General features: G+C 55.3%; 1 protein-coding gene across 5 annotated transcripts in view; it reads left to right on the top strand.

The window, feature by feature from the left end:
* The window catches only part of LOC120708079 (uncharacterized protein At4g18490-like), a 31,315-nt gene extending 16,793 nt beyond the window's left edge, over positions 1 to 14,522 (top strand). For 4 of the 5 annotated variants that reach the window (XM_039993185.1, XM_039993183.1, XM_039993184.1 and 1 more), the window contains one exon: positions 13,338 to 13,716. In XM_039993185.1, the coding sequence (XP_039849119.1) occupies positions 13,338 to 13,556 (219 nt within the window). In that variant the 3' untranslated portion in view covers positions 13,557 to 13,716. Of the gene's footprint in view, positions 1 to 13,337; positions 13,717 to 14,010 lie in introns of those variants that run through there. The other variant, XM_039993187.1, reaches the window with a different exon arrangement.
* The last annotated feature ends 2,880 nt before the right edge of the window (positions 14,523 to 17,402 follow it).

The raw sequence follows: 17,402 nt of genomic DNA, 5'->3' as shown, positions 1-17,402 counted from the left end.
ATTCCAAATCATGAGTGGCATAATTCTCTTCGTGTCGCCTAAGTGCTCTGGAAGCATAAGCTATCACCCGCTGATCTTGCATAAGGACGCAGCCGAGGCCCGTACCTGATGCATCACAATAAACATCAAATGGTCGAGTGATATCTGGCTGAGCCAGCACAGGGGCTGACGTTAAAAGCTTTCTCAAAGTCTGAAAAGCCTGCTCACACTTATTGTCCCAACTAAATCTCACTCCTTTCTTGAGTAATTCAGTCATGGGCCTAGCAATTTTCGAGAACTCCGGTACAAACCGGCGATAATATCCTGCTAGCCCAAGAAAACTTCGAATCTCAGGAACAGAGGTAGGAGCCTGCCAATCCAGGACATCCTGAATCTTGCTAGGATCAACAGAAATCCCTTTGTCCGAGATGATGTGGCCCAAGAACTGGACTTCCTTGAGCCAAAAATCGCATTTGCTAAATTTGGCATACAGCTTGTGCTCCCGCAGGCGCTGAAGTACAATGCGGAGATGCTCTGCGTGCTCTTCTTCATTTTTAGAAAATATAAGAATGTCGTTGATGAAAACCACGACAAATTTATCGAGCTCAGGCATAAACACTGAGTTCATGAGATACATGAAGTGAGCAGGTGCATTGGTTAGCCCGAAAGACATGACCAGATATTCAAAAAGTCCGTATCTGGTGGAAAAAGCCGTCTTGGGAATATCCTCAGCTCTAATCTTTATTTGATAATAGCCAGAGCGGAGATCAATTTTGGAAAATACTTTGGCCCCGAATAGCTGATCAAACAGAATATCGATCCGGGGATGGGGATATTTATTTTTGATTGTGACGACATTTAGAAGTCTGTAGTCCACACACAACCTGAGGCTTTCATCCTTCTTTTTCACAAAGAGTGCAGGACAGCCCCAGGGTGACTTGCTAGGACGGATGTAGCCCTTATCAATTAATTCCTGCAATTGCTTCTTTAACTCTGCTAGCTCATTGGGTGGCATCCGGTAAGGTCTCCTAGATATCGGTGCCGTACCCGGTTGCAATTCAATGGCAAATTCCACATCATGGTCCGGTGGCATCCCGGGTAGATCCTCTGGAAAAACGTCCGGGTACTCACGCACCACTGGTATGTCAGCCAAAACCTTGCCCTCAGTGTGATTCACAGTGGAAGTCGTTGACTCAATGTTCTTTAAAGACAAGGTCATAGACTCTTGGTCAGATAATTTTATGTGCACCAAATGTGCATTAGTGTCCAAAAGAACTCCTTGTTCCTTCATCCAGTTCATGCCGAGTATAATATCCACTCTTTGAGTTGGGAGTACTATAAGATGCGTTATAAATCCTTTTCCTTGTAACTGGAGAGGTACTCGCCTGACAACTTGGTTAGTAATTAATTGACCCCCGGGCGAATGAATATTGTATGGATTTGGCATGTTCTCTATTTTCAATCCCAGCCTAATGGCGCACTCCTTGCCAATGAACGTATGAGATGCCCCAGAGTCAAACAATATAGTGACGGAATGATCGTTTACAGAAAACATACCCGCCATCACCGGAGCTCCCTCGGGAATACCCTCGAGGGTGGTGTAGTGCACTTGCCCAGGCTTGAAGTGGACAACACTCTGTTTCTGACCCTGCTGATTCGATTGCTGGCCTTGCTTGGTTGGCATTGGACAGTTCCGTGCAAAATGACCCAGCTGTCCGCAGTTGTAACACGGAAACAGGTTGGGGCGCAACCCCGGCTGCTGCACCCAGACCTTCTGCTCATTCTGCTGAGGAGCAGGAGGCCTGACCGTCCCTTGTGGCTGAGTGTACTGAGGGGGCCTGTATCCCCACTGTTGCTGTGGCTGGTGCTGAAAAGGGGCTCGCTGTGGGCCCGACTGCACCAAGCGAAACCTCTGAGGGGCACTGCTAGAAGATCCCGCTGCTGGCGCCTTTCTCTTCTTTTCTGCCTTGTGAGCTAGATGGGCGTCCTCCTGTATGATAGCCCCGTTGACTAGCTCACTGAAACTGTCGAACCTGACCATCGCCAAGCGATCCTGGAGCTTGGTACTGAGCCCCTGCCTGAAGCAGGCCTGCTTCTTCTCATCAGTGTCCACATGGTACCCAGCATACTGTGAGAGAGTGTTGAATGCTTGGGAGTACTGTAGTACACTGTTATTGCCCTGCTTCAGGGCCAAGAACTCGGTGAGCTTCCTGCGAATAACCCCTGCAGGAATATGATGCGCTCTGAAGGCTTCCTTGAACTGTTCCCAAGTGAAACGGGTGTCCGCGGGGAACATTGCCACATGATTGTCCCACCATGTGCGTGCTGTGCCCCTAAGCTGCTGAGCGGCAAATCCTGCCTTGTCCCCATCATTATACTGATGGAGGGTGAATTTGGACTCAATAGTCCGAAGCCAGCTGTCTGCCTCCAGCGGTTCATCCGCCTTATGGAAGAGCGGTGGTTGAGTAGCCAGAAACTCTGGATATCCAGGAGCAGGCGGCTGGTGGTGATGTCCAGGCTGCGGCGCTCTGCCCTGCGCCACAAGCTCACGGAGGAGTGCCGTCTGCTCATCGCGCTCAGTGAGCATGGCCGCAATGGCCTGGGCCAACTCAGGAGGGTTCGGTGGTTCTCCCATTCTGCATTCAACCATGACGAGGTTAGTTCCATCATCCAGATAAATTAAGACAAAACCGATAGCAACTAATCCTTGCTAATCATGGCACAATGCAGAATGTAGCGCTTCACAACAATTCCGAATGATGCTTGTAGGTGGGCCAGGCGATCGATCGGCGCCACCAATTGGTCTGACCGAGCTGCCCTGGTCCAGCCGAAAATTGTACGGCGGACCGTCCGCAGAACATGGGTGGACCGTCCGCTTTACCAAAATCCTAACTGACCGGACCGTCCGCGGAGAGTCTGCGGACCGTCTGCCGCGCGCACTGTCAACCAGATTCAGTTCCACTCGGCTTTGGTAAAATTTTTTTTCTCAATGTCCGGCGGACCGTCCGCGGGTCCTAACCGGACTGTCCGCTGAACATGCCTCGCAACAGTGCCTCCGGTCCGGCCGACGACACCCTCGCAACCTTTCACGCCCCCCTACCAACCCTCTCGATCTGTACGTCATCTACAAAGGTCCTTAGGATCGTAGACTCACACCCCCATCAATTCCCACGGAAAAACCCCAAAAACCCTACAAAAATGAGATGCATGCTCGCCCTACGCTCAAAACCCATTTTTATATTTTTTTTGAAAAACTTGAAATTAGTCATGCCTGTACCACCCTCGGTGCATTTCGGCTCTGATACCAGCTTTGACAGAACCGCCAAATTAAAACTCTAATTAAGCGTAATGGCCGTCATTTGAACACATCAGGCTCATTAGCTTAACGGCTTAATTTGGCGATCCTTTCGCAACCCACGTCCCGATCGAAACATCACCGATAGTCCCACGCGATGGTGGGCGCAGATGGTACAAGCACGACACATAAATGAAAATATAACAAATATACATAAGACTTTACCTTAAGTTTTTACAAACCAAGTTGAATAAATACATAATTTACAAACCTCGTGATACTGAGATCCGGGTTCAACTAGAGGAAAGGGCCTACAACTACAAAAAAGGTGCCTTAGGGAGATCCCTAACTAAACGTCTGGCTCCACGACCTCCCATCCCTCGGCATCCCGACGAATGAACTTGGCGCAGCAGGGGCAGAAGTCTATGTCTGCGTGTCCTGAAATAATGTTGGCAACAAACCCTGAGTATTCTAATACTCAGCAAGGCTTACCCGACCAGTGGGTATAACTTAGCCCACATAGCTAGACATGCAAGGCTTTTGGCTGGTGGTTCTTTTGCAGAAAACAGGCAACTAAAGTAATTCCTTACTTTCATTATTTTAGCCTCAGGTTCTATATAAATTAACTCTTATCTAACATTTGCAAGACCTACTATAGAAATCAAGGTAATGCAAGCAAAATAATTCAATGAGCTCAATATTTTATATAAACATACCTAACTCACACTCTACATTTTTGCTACGGTGTGACAAAGAGACCAAGGCCCTCATAACCGCGAGACACGGCGAATCGATCCGATTTAACCTTGCAAGGTGAACCTAACCAACACGGCACGTGTAAGCCCCGTCGGACCACACGCACCAACCCTTCCCCTCCCCGCCTCGAACTACAGGACCGCCCCACCATCATATGGTCAGCCGAGCTCAACATGAGACCACCAAAAGTAATACATACATCCCCATTTCTCTGCGACTACTCGACTACCCCAGGAGGTGAGATGGAGTCCTGTACTTTCGAAGCAAGGCAGTACTAGGCTTACCGGTTTCGACTACCTCCTACTCCCGGCATGCGGTTAGTACAATTCAATCCCCGATCAGCACTGCCACAACGACCGGTCCTTAATCGACACAGACAGGGCTAAGACACCCAGAAACCCTGTCCTGCTGCCATACCTATCCATCATCCCCGCCCGGTCTCACATTTCCATATCCATTTCAAAACAATTCTCAAATACTGAATTATATATAAAGATAGTAATGTATCTCGCGAGTAACCGGAAATTACTCGGCTCCTAACATCCTACATCTCGCGAGTGCAGGAGACCACTCGTCTTCTACCGGTAACATTAAGCTTAGCACAAATATCGTCCTATACATGCTAGTATAACTCAGGGAATCCTATGGATCATGCAACTAGAGTTCCAAACAATTCCTGAACTTAATGCACAAGTAGTAGAAACATACATAGGGGTCATAATTTAAAATATTAGGATGTGCACCGGGGCTTGCCTTGCGCCTGCTGCTCAACACTGGGGTCAGACGGGCCTTGGGCCGGGTGCTCACACCTCTCTTCTTGGGCTTGCGTCGTCTGCTCTTGTGGTGCCGCGATCACCTCAAAGATGGCGCCCTCAGAAGCGGATGCTACACGTATGCATATGAAATAAATGAGTGCAGTCCAAAAATGTAACTAGTTTACTTTAGCTGGAATACCTAGTGGCGGACTGTCCGCGCCCTAGTGGCGGACCGTCCGTAGTTCACCCCTGCGAACCTCCAGAGACGACATCGTCTCTGGAACAAATTTGAGCCTCAACGGCGGACTGTCCGCTCCCCGATAGCGGACTGTCCGCAGTCAAACTTGCAAAAACAACCAGAGGCAACATCGTCTCTGGACAAAACTAACCTGACCGGCGGACCGTCCGCGATAACTACTTTCTGACCCACGTCCTAGGCGGCAGCAAGGGCGGCGGCGACGGCGGAGGCCGTGCTCCGGCGCCGGTGGCACGCCATGGAAGGGGAAAAAGGCTGTGAAGCATAAGGGACTCACCACGAATCCATTCCCGCGGTCGGTTCGAGTGGAGGACGACCGGAGAGGCGGATCGGCGGTGAAGCAAGCTTCAAGCACTTCCAATGGTGTCCGACGGTGGCGGGAGTGATTCTGGCCGTAAGAAGCCGGTTTAGGGGTTTGGGAAAGTGGAGAAGGTGCCGAGGAATGTTCCCACGCAAGGAATTAAGGTTTGGTGGACGGAGGAGGGAGATCGAAGCAAGTGGCGACGATGGCGCGGGAGCTCGAGCTCCGCTCGGCTCTGGAAGGAAAGAGGAAGAAGAGAGGAATGACAGGTGTGTCCCACGATCATCCAGATAAATATCTGGATGACGCCTCGCGGACTGTCCGCCGTCACCTTGCGGACTGTTCGCGTGGCGGTTGTTATAGAAATACTCTTCCATCTTCTCTACCTTGGCCTTTTCCTGGTTAATCTTACTCTGGAGTCCAGCCATTTTAGTGAACAATGCGCTGTGCTTCTGATCCACCTTACTGGATTGCAGAATCTCCAATTCCTTCATTTGCTCACGAAGCTTCACCTCCATCTGCTGCTTGTACACCTCGCCTTTCTTCTTGTTGTCGTTGGGGCTTAATTCCAACACTCTGTTTTGGGACTGGACAGTACTAGCAAATGCCCTCAAAGCCTTCAAATGCGTCTACAATTCAACAATTTCAGCCTGTAATCCGGCCACCTGTTCAGCTGCCGCTGCTTGCATCTTATTCACCTCCATCTGGTCCTTCTCGACCGAGCTCTCCAGCTGCGCCCTGATGCACGTCTCCATTGCGCTCACCGCCGGAGAGTCGCACTTCTCCAGCGCCACCTCGGGGGCCTACTCAATGCTGAAGCCAGCCGATTCCACCTTCCTGGCCTCGTGCGCCGCCTCTGCTTGGGCGCGCCTTAGCGAGCCCCGCGCCGCTGCGAGACACCCCAACAGCACGGCTCGCTCCTCCTTCGCGACCTCCCCGTCGCACTTGTTGGTGTAAGCCCATATACAGAGGCCCATCTAGAAGCCCATGTATAGTAACTATATATCCGACCCTTGTTTGGAGGAATACAAACCATTATTCTCTCATATTCTCTCTCTCTTACATGGTATCAGCCTAGCTCATGGCCGGCGCCACCGGCGCCGCCGGCCTTCTCCTCCTTCCCTCCTCTCTCCCCTGCTGCTAGCCGCAGCTGCCCTTGGCGTGCGCCTGCGCCTTGCGCGGCCGCCGGATTCCCTCTCCTCCCCTTTCTCCCTGCTCCCGGAGCGCCGGCCGCGCTGCCCCAGGGCTGGCCGCCTGCCGCCCCTACCGCCGCCCAATCCGGCGTCTGGGTATGGGGCGCCGCCGCCGCCGCCCTTGCCGCTGCCCAGGGCGGGCAGGGCGCGGGAGTGCTGCCCCAGGGCGCCTCCGCCGCCCCTGCCGCCGGACCTGCGCCGCCGGCCGCGCGGCCCCAGGGCTGGCCGCGCGGCTCCACCGGGCCTGCGCCCGAAGCCGCCGCCGCGGGGACCCTGTCGCCGCCCGATCCGGCGCCTGGGCAGGGGTCCCCGCTGTCGCTGCCCTTGCCGCCGCCCAGGGCGGGCAGGGCGCGGGCGTGCTGCCCCTAGGCGCCTCCGCCGCCCCCGCTGCCAAGCTGCGCAACCCCGTGGAGTGGCAGCGCTCGCCGAGCGCTCGCGAGCCAGCGCCTGGCTGTGGGGCGCAGCACCAACTGCAGCTGGGCTGCAACGATCCACACGCGGCACAGGAGCGGATGGGGCAGGCGGCCCAGTACAGCGCGCAGCACAGCCAGCCCAGGAGGGGCAGCGTCCCTGCTGCCCAGGCCCAGGGCGCGGCCGCCGCCGCCGCCCAGGCCGGCCGTGGCGCGGCCGCCGCCGCCCTCCGCGCCGCTGTCACCGCAGCCCAGGGCGCGAGGGCCGCGGGCGTGCCTGGCGGCGCCGCCGCCCGTGCCCGTGGCGCCTCTTCCTGCTCCCGTGGCCGCGCCTGCGGCGCCTCTTCCCGCGCCCGCGGCGCCTCTGTCCGCGGACGCGCCATTCGGCGCCGCCGCCTTCCGCGGGCAGCAGATCGCCACCAGCGCTGCTACAGCCGACGCTGCTCTCGCCGCGGCCCTCCTCGCAGCCAAGTCCGAGGCTGCCGCGGCGCAGGAGCGGGTCCGCGCGGCTGCCCTCGCTTGGGAGCGCGAGCGCTCCGCGGCCGACGCTCTCACTCGTCAGGTCGCCGCGGAGAAGCACTACTTCCCTTTCCAGCCCACCCCTTTCCCCGAGCACAGCGCTTCATCCTCTCACCAGCCTCCGCCCTCTGGATCTGGACCCCCGGATCGACCCGCCCGACCCCCTCCTTGGTGCTCCTATCACCGGCCAGACCGGGGGTGGGGGAGGCCTCGGGCGTCGTCGGCGGGGGAGACATGGTGGTGGTGGTGCTGGCGGCACTGCTCCGGCTCCGGGAGCTCCTGCTCCTGCCCCTGGAGGTACGCCCTGGCCATCCTTCAGCGCCCCATGGTCAGGGCGCATACCGATGTGGCTGTTTCGGGGTTAGGGGGGCTCGTCCTCAGTCCCAGCCGGCGGCCATGTTCACTGGTGCTGCTCCCCAGGGCTGGCCGCCTGCCGCCCCTACCGCCGCGCAATCCGGCGTCTGGGTATGGGGCGCCGCCGCCGCCGCCCTTGCCGCTGCCCAGGGCGGGCAAGGCGCGGGAGTGCTGCCCCAGGGCACCTCTCCGCCGCCCCCAGCCGCCGGGCTTGCGCCGGCCGGCGCGCGGCCCTAGGGATGGCCGCCCCGGCTCCACCGGGCCTGCGAATTCGAGCCGCCGCAGCGGGACCCTGTCGCCGCCCCGATCCGGCGCCTGGGCAGGGGAGCGTGCCGCCGCCATTGGCCGAAGCCAGGGCGGGCAGGGAGCGGGCTTGCTGCCCCCTAGGCGCCTCGCCGCCCCTGCCGCCCCGCCGCCTTGCTGAGACGCCCCGTGGAGTTGCGGCGTAGCCGATCGCCTCGCGAGCCAGCGCATAGCTGGGTGCGCCGCACCAACTGAAACTGGGCTGCAGCGATCAAAACGCCGGCTCAGGAGCGGATGGGGCAGGCGGCCCAGTACAGCGCGCAGCACAGCCAGCCAGGTGGGGCAGCGTCCCTGCGGCAAGGCCCAGGGGCGGGCGCCGCCGCAGCCCAGGCCGGACCTGGCGCGGCCGCGACGCCCTCCTCGCCGCAGCCCAGGGCGCGAGGGCCGCGGGAGTGAGCGTGCCTGGCGGCGGCGCCGCCCGTGCCGCGCCCGCGGCGCCTCTTCCTGCGCCCGTGGTCGCGCCTGCGGCGCCTCTGTCCGCGGACGCGCCGCCGCCGTCTTCCGCGGGCAGCAGATCGCCACCAGCGCTGCTACGGCCGACGCTGCTCTCGACGCGGCCCTTATCGCCGCCAAGTCCGAGGCTGTGGCGGCTCAGGAGCGGGTCCGCGCGGCTGCCCTCGCTTATGAGCGCGAGCGCTCCGCGGCCGACGCTCTCACTCGTCGGGTCGCCGCGGAGAAGCACTACTTCCCTTTCCAGCCCATCCCCTTCCCCGAGCACGGCGCTTCATCCTCCCACCAGCCTCCGCCCTCTGGATCTAGACCCCGGATCGACCCGCCCGACCCCCTCCTTGGTGCTCCTATCACCGGCCAGACCGGTGGTGGGGGAGGCCGCGGGCGTCGGCGGCGGGGGAGACGTGGTGGTGGTGGTGCTGGCGGCACTGCTCCGGCTCCGGGAGCTCCTGCTCCTGCCCCTGGAGGTACGCTCTGGCCATCCTTCAGCGCCCCATGGTCAGGGCGCATCCTGATGTGGCTGTTTCGGGGTCAGGGGCGGGGGGGGGGGGGGGCTCGTCCTCAGCCCCAGCCGGCGGCCATGTTCACTGGTGCTGCTCCCCTGTTCGCGCCGTTCTGGACCCCGCCCGCTCCGCCTAGCCAGCAGCCGGCCTGGCCTGGGGGTTGGGGCCAGGCCGCACTGGCGCAGTCCTTCAGCGCCGAGTGGACTGCCGACTCGGGTGCCTCCTTCCACACCACCCCAGATGCCGATATCCTCTCTTCTGTTCTACCCCCACACCCCTCTTATCCATCTTCCATCATGGTTGGTGATGGGTCTTGCCTTCCTGTCACCGCCGTGGGTTCTGCTCCTGGTTTTTTTCGTCTTCCCAATGTTCTTGTTGCTCCTCAGATGGTTCATAATCTTCTTTCTATTCGTCAGTTTACAGCTGACAATTCTTGTCCCATGGAGTTTGATTCTTCTGGCCTCACTGTAAAGGATTCGGCCTCCCGGCGTTCGCTACTCCGGTGTGACAGCACGGTGCCCTTTTACACCCTTCGCCTTTCTTCTTCCGCTGCACCACTCTCGCCTTCTTCTTCTTCTGCTGATTTTGCTGCGACGCCGTCTTCCACCACCTGGCACCGTCGTCTTGGTCACCCAGGCCGCGACGTTCTGGTTCAGCTCGGTCGTAGTACAGATGTTTCTTGTACTACGGCTCCTGCTGAGCACCTCGCCACGCGTGCCAGCTTGGTCGTCATGTTCGACTTCCCTTTTCTTCTTCTTCTTCGCATGCTGCGCATGCATTTGATCTTGTTCACTGTGACCTGGGGACCTCTTCTGTTCTCAGCCTTTCTGGCTATACTCTAAATACTATCTGGTGGTGGTTGATAATTTCTCACACTACTCTTGGACTTTTCCTTTGCGCGCCAAGTTCGAGACCTTTCCCACCCTCCTCCACTTCTTTGCCTGGGTGTCCACTCAGTTCGGCCTCACTATTAAGGCCGTCCAGTGTGACAACGGGCGTGAGTTCGATAACTCCACCTCCCGTTCCTTCTTCCTCTCTCCGGGTGTTCAGCTGCGTATGTCTTGTCCGTATACTTCTCCTCAGAACGGCAAAGCTGAGCGGATGATTCGCACGACGAACGACGTCGTACGCACCCTTCTGATCCAGGCCTCTGCCCCTGCGTTTCTGGGCTGAGAGCCTCCACACCGCCACCTACTTACTTAACCGCCTTCCGTCCACTGCTTCTCTTACTCCCACTCCACACCACGCTCTTTTCGGTACCCCTCCTCGCAACGACCACCTTCGGGTCTTCGGGTGTGCGTGTTACCCTAACACCTCCGCCACTGCTCCTCACAAGCTGTCGCCCCGCTCGGCTCGTTGTGTGTTTTTTGGGTACTCTCCTGACCACAAGGGGTACCGATGCTTTGACCTCACCTCTTGCCGCATCATGATCTCCTGACACGTCGTCTTTGACGAGTCAGATTTCCCCTACTCCACCTCCTCCACACCTTCTTCTGACCCCGAGCTGGAGTTCCTGTTTCCGACTGATCCGATGATTCATCCACTGTTACATGTCTGTCCTTTCCCTGCAGGTTTTTCCGGCACACCGGCACTGCTTCTGGTGATCCCTGCTGCGTCGAGCGCGGCCTCGGTACCCGCGGTCGTGCCACGCGTGGCCCCTGGACCTCCGGTCGTGCCGCGCGCGGACCCGGTGTCTCCTGCTGCGCCACGCGCGGCCCTGGTGCCTTCCCCTGCACCTGCGCGGTACTCAGCCGGTGCAGGTGTACCGGCGTCGTTCGGCGCCGACACCGGCGCCGCCGTGGTACGCTCATCCGGTGCAGGTGTACCGGCGTCGTACGACGCCGACACCGGCGCCGCCTCCGGCTCCGGAGGCTCCTGCGGCGCCTTCACCGGAGCCGTCGCCGCCGCCGCCTCCGCCGACTCGCTCTCGAGTCGAGCCGGCGGTGTACCCCCCGCCAGTCATCCATCGGAATCCTCGGCATATCCATCCCATGGTGACTCGGCGGATGGCGTCTCAGGCCGCGACTCTCTCCGCCACGAAGGGCGAGCCGCGGGTCTCTCCGGTACCCTTCTCTGTCCGCGACGCCCTGGCGGATCCTTACTGGCGTCGCGCGATGGAAGAGGAGCACGTGGCTCTCCTTGCCAACCAGACGTAGGACCTCGTGCCGCGTCCGTCTAGTTGCAATGTGGTCACCGGCAAGTGGATTTGGACGCATAAGCGTCGGGCTGATGGCACACTGGAGCGCTACAAGACTCGCTGGGTTCTCTGGGGTTTCACCCAGCGGCCTGGTGTGGACTACGATGAGACCTTCAGTCCAGTGGTGAAGCTTGCTACTGTGCGCACGGTCCTCTCGTTCGCACTCTCGTTCCTGGCCTGTACACCAGCTGGATGTGAAGAATGCCTTTCTTCACGGCACTCTGTCAGAGACAGTGTACTGCTCTCAGCCAGCTGGTTTTGTGGACTCGAGTCGTCCGGATATGGTCTGCCGGCTCAACAAGTCCCTCTATGGTCTGAAGCAGGCTCCTCGGGCTTGGTACTCTCGGTTCGCCACGTTCTTGCTGACTTTGGGATTCACCGAGGCCAAGGCTGACACTTTTCTGTTCATCTACCGCCGTGGGGATGAGACTGCCTACCTGCTGCTCTATGTTGATGATATTGTGCTCACCGCCTCCAGTCAGCAGTTGCTTGAGCGCGTTATCTCCTCTCTGCAGCAGGAGTTTGCTATGAAGGATCTTGGTCAGCTCCACCACTGATTGCAAGCCGTGCTCCACTCCTGTCGATACTCAGGCGAAGCTGTCTGCTGATCTGGGTGATCCCATGGCTGATCCTACTATCTACCGGAGCCTTGCCGATGCCTTGCAGTACCTGACCTTCACCCGGCCGGATCTCACCTATACCGTTCAGCAGGTCTGTCTTCACATGCATGATCCCCGGGAGTCTTACCTTGCTGCACTGAAGCGTCTCCTCTGCTACGTCCGTTCACTATTATCTTCGGCTTGGTTCTTCACCGATCTCCCACCTCTGAGCTGGTGGTCTACACTGACGCTGACTGGGCTGGCTGCCCGGACACTCGCCGCTCGGCTACGCCGTCTTCCTGGGCGGCAACCTTGTCTCCTGGTCGTCCAAGCGGCAGCCGGTTGTCTCCCGCTCCAGTGCTGAGGCGGAGTACCGGGCTGTCGCTAACGGCGTGGCGGAGGCGTCCTGGCTCCGACAGATCTTGGTGGAGCTCTACAGCCCGCTCGCCAAGAGCACACTCGTCTACTGCGACAACGTCAACGCTGTGTACCTCTCCACTAGCCCCGTTCAGCATCAGCAGACGAAGCACGTGGAGATCGACCTGCACTTCGTGCGCGACAGGATCGCCGTCGGCGATGTTCGGGTACTCCATGTCCCGACCACCTCCTAGTTTGCCGTTCAGCAGGTCTGTCTTCACATGCATGATCCCCGGGAGTCTCACCTTGCTGCACTGAAGCATCTCCTCCGCTACGTCCGTGGCATTGTTGGCTTTGACTTGGTTCTTCACCGCTCTCCCACCTCTAAGCTAGTGGTCTACACCGACGCTGACTGGGCTGGTTGCCGGACACTCGCCGCTCCACTTCTGGCTACGCCGTCTTTCTGGGCGACAACCTTGTCTCCTGGTCGTCCAAGCGGCAGTCTGTTGTCTTCCACTCCAGTGCTGAGGCGGAGTACCGGGCTGTCGCTAACGGCGTGGCGGAGGCGTCCTGGCTCCGACAACTCTTGGCGGAGCTCCACAGCCCGCTCGCCAAGAGCACGCTCGTCTACTGCGACAACGTCAACGCTGTGTACCTCTCCACCAACCCCGTTCAGCATCAGCGGACGAAGCACGTGGAGATCGACCTGCACTTCGTGCGCGACAGGGTCGCCGTCGGCGATGTTCGATGTCCCGACCACCTCCCAGTTTGCCGACATCTTCATCAAGGGACTACCCTCGACCTTCTCGGAGTTTCGCTCCAGCCTCAACGTAGCCGGTGGCTAGTTATGGCTGTGGGGGGTATTTGCCCTTTGTACTTTCTTTTTGTCCAGTGTTGAACACCGCTGCGACGGTAGTTCAGACTGCGGGGGGGGGTTGGCTTTCTTGTTGTCCAGTCTTGAACACCGCTGCGCCGGTAGCTCAGACTGGGGGGGGGTTGGTGTATACGTGAGCTCATGTATAGAGGCCCATGTATAGGAACTATATATCCCACCCTTCTAGGGTTTGGAGGAATACATGCCATTATTCTCTCATATTCTCTCTCTTACAGCACCACTTCAGCGAGGACCGCTTCGGCTCGTCCGGCTCCGCTTCCCTATTGGCCGCCAGCCCCAAGCCTCGGACCCATCGGTGGCGGCCACGGCGGCGCCGCGCCTGGCCTCTATCGCCGCCTGCGAGTCGGTCGCCGTCGCCAACGCCAGCCCTGATACCATGTCGAACTTTGGAGCTTTTGGAAAAATCTGGAATCAAATCCGTGGCCTCTGGCTGAGGCCTAAATTTTCTTCTTGTATATACTTTTGATATATCTTTATGATGTAACCTTACACTTGCAGAATCATTTGCTTGAGTAGATGTTTAACCACTAATCACATTACTATTATTACCTGTATTTACGAACTCCTCAATGTTGCCTTTGCTAGAACCTCTTATGTGCCACGTCTGCAGCTATGATCTTGCTGATTAGTAGTGCCCTGTATTCGTGGAGACCAAAGTGGGTTGTTTGTCTGTGCACCAACGAGTGCATTCAGTGCTTCTGGTTGAAGCTCCAAAAACCAAAATGAGTCTAGGTTTCGGTAAATTCAAGTCATGCACTACCGTGAGAAGTAATTCATTTAGAGCATTTTTATATATGGTCAAAGAATATAGTTGCTGTGTTACAATGTTCTTCATCCTGATATTTTATTAGTTTGTTTTGGTAACTTGGTTGCTTCTGTGCTTGACAGCATTGATGCGGGACAGGTGTGGGGGAAAATGGCCTCGTCCTGTTGGAGCATGGGTAATGTAAGTGCAACGGAACAGCTCAGGATCCAGTGTAAACGCAATCCTGAACATAACAAACTATCTTCGTCGTGCATTTTGTTAGATGGTTGGCTTCCGTGGACGTGTCCATTCACACAGCATAGCAATTGTTGAGTGTCTATAGCACCTTATAATCTGATAATTCTGGTTGTGAGATATGACCCTGTGGGCTCAATGACTAGGTGAGCACTATGTCAATCCCTGTCTCCATCTATGCTAATTTGAGTGAGCGTGAGAACACTCAAATTAGATTGATGCTGGGGAGAAGTTTAAAAGCCAGTGATTTTTGTTGTTTCTACCGTTAGGTATGTTAGTGTTAAAAGCTGGTAAAAGTTTGTGGCCTTTTAGTTGGTTGCTATGGTTATCTAGTTGCAGCACACTCGGTTGCACTAACATATCAGATGGCTAAGAACGTAAGACAGTGGATTGGTGTTTCTTTCTCATTGTTTACTTTTCGAGCATGCGCGCTAGATCGATGTTGTTAGTTTTTTTTTTTTTTGAGAAGGATCGATGTTGTTAGTTAAGCTGTAGCTTGAGCCGCTGGGCCTCATCCTCCCATTGTGAGTAGGCATGGCTCTACTAAGTTCTTCCTGTTATCTAGGATGAGTTTTTTTTGGCTTAAAATTCTTCTAATCCAATTATTGCGCTTGGGCTGCACATTTGTGAACTTTGTTTGCCTTTTTAAATGGGTGATATAATGAAAAAGAGATTTTGCTTTACATCCTAATGATCCAGTCACTCAGGTATAGGGATGGATCTAAACATCCGAATTCTTAGAACAAATTTGATATTTTAAAATAGATATGTTTAAAATTTTATGCTAATCTTTTTTTTATATTATCAAGCATATTATTACACATAAGAATAAAATTTTGTATAAATTTTTTTATGTATTATTTGCTCCCTACAATTAAAAAGGTGAAAAAAGATTCGTATCCGTATCCGATCCGTATTCGAATTTTTATATCTATTATTTGAGAATATATATAATAAATTTGAGGTTTAGTTTTTATGAATCTTTACAAGATCAATGTTAAATACAAGGCTATGAATTTATATAGTAAATTCTATATTTTATTTATCCATAATCGAAGAAAAATGACCAAAAATCTGAGATTCGAATAGACATCCGAATCCATCCTTACTCAGGTAGTAGTGTAGGACCAGAAGTAGACTAAGTTGGTGCTGCGAAGTAATCCATTAACTGAAGAACTGTTTCTGATCACGCAGAAATGATCGTTTCTCTATTTACAGCTGGACACCTGACAAAAACTAATGCTAACAAATAGAATAAACAGGATAAGACCAATGTGATGGTCCGCTAAAGCTAATTAATGTCAATGTGGGATTGACACTTCGGTGGAAAGCCATTTCGAGCTACAATGCTGCATTTGCGAGTACGAAGCGCCCTTGTGCTCTCTACGAAATGCCCATGCCTCTTAATCTCATCCTCAATCTGAACTTTACCATCGAGTGTGGGAAAAAGTATACATAACCCCCTCAGGTTTGATGTCTGGACACTTAACCCCCTGAACTCAAAAACCGGGTATTTTACCCCCCAAACTTTGCAAAACCGGACAAATCACCCCCTGGGGTGGTTTTGTGGGCGGCCAGGGTTTGTCCACAAAACCAGGGGTGATTTGTCTGGTTTTGCAAAGTTTGGGGGGTAAAATACCCGGTTTTTGAGTTCAGGGGGTTAAGTGTCCAGACATCAAACCTGAGGGGGTTATGTATACTTTTTCCTCGAGTGTGGGACGAGACTCCTCTGCATTATTGTAGGACTCTGAGTGACCTATTATATTGCTGCATAGGTTGGGTCTTCGGGACCCTTCTTCTACGTTGGTCAGGTTGCAGGCAAAATAGAATGCAGTGTCTGTTCTATAATTTTTCTTGTGTTTCTGTAAAAAGTTGAAGAACTTTAACATTGTTACAAAAGTCCTCATTCGTTCCGTTTCATTTCTCTTTCACTTGGCTGTTCCATTGTATTGTGGCTGCCGACTCCTATCCTACCTGTCTTGTCCAATCGTTGCGCTCTCCTTTTCTTTCATGGGCGGATCGAAAGGAAAAGTCACTCATTGGAAGGGGATACCAACGGATTCACCCGTATGTTTCCACTTGAGTTGAAGTTGGAGATGGAAATTTCGCTCTCAGCTACATGGCTCCGTCAGTTACCCATTGGCAGCCGGTGGCACTCGATCGCGTGGCTCGCACAAGCAGCAATGCCGGTTGCTCTGCGTCTCTCGATCACATTAGGAGCACACTTCGGCCGCCCCTGATAGATGGCCGGCCCCTGGTGCGAGTGCGAAGCGAAGAGAGTGGTTGAAGGAAGCATCCGTGCACGAGGGATCTGAATGGAGGCATGCAAAGTGCAGTAACTTTTCAGACACTCTCTGGTTTGTTTAAGTGATCGTCAGCCGGCCAAAAAGCCCTCTCAAACTGCCGGTTAACCGCTGAGGTCCACAGAATTGTTTGTTTTTTCGGCAATGCATTGGGCTCGAAAGACCTGAATGCAGGAGCTTTCTACGGGTCCTATATAAGCACGTTGTGCCTCGCAGCTCCAGAACCCATCATCTGCAGCTCACGATACCAGAGCCTCCGAAGCGAAGAACCCATGGCACGTATGGTTATGGGCCACCTCCTCTGCATCGCCTTGCTGCTCTCCGCCGTCGTGCGCTCGGAACCCGCGCGGGTCTTGAGAGAACGGCCGGAGAAGACGCCGGCCGGCGGTGGTCGGGGGGACGTCGCCGGAGTCAGCTTTTCCGTCCAGTTTTCTAGTAACAGCTTCAAGACGGCGTCCGGCCAGGGGCAGCGCGCCGCTGTGGTTGGCGCGGCGGCGCACGAGTCCAAGCGCCTGAGCCCTGGAGGACCGGACCCCCAGCATCATTAGGTGCCCATGGTCATCGTGGTGAGCTCGTGCGCTGCGCGCACGCGATCTGCCACCGGAAGATTGACAGGAGCCTATGGTCCAGTTGGTTGTCGTTGTCGTTGTCGTTCCTGCATGGTTTACCTTTTTTTCTCTTAATGTGTTTCTTTGTTGGGGTCAAATCTCCACTATACCACGTGTTGTACCAAGACCACAATAATGGCGGGGCCATAGTCCTTCGGAATGAATCGTTTTTTGCAACTAGCGTCGAAATTATCCATGCACTGTCCGAATAGTTCAAAAGGAAAGAGAGAAGAAAAGGCTCAATGCATTCACTGAATTTTCAAGAACTCGACCAATTCAGTGTTCTTAATGAGTTCCCAATTGAAGGCATTGCATCTTAGGGCTTCATTTGAGCTACTCTAAGCTCACACTATGTGACACTACTGCTTT

The sequence above is a fragment of the Panicum virgatum genome, chromosome 5K (assembly GCF_016808335.1).
Source record: "Panicum virgatum strain AP13 chromosome 5K, P.virgatum_v5, whole genome shotgun sequence".
Classification (NCBI taxonomy): Eukaryota; Viridiplantae; Streptophyta; class Magnoliopsida; order Poales; family Poaceae; genus Panicum; species Panicum virgatum.
The sequence above is the reverse complement of the archived record's forward strand: the minus strand, read 5'-3'. Positions and strand labels throughout refer to the sequence as shown.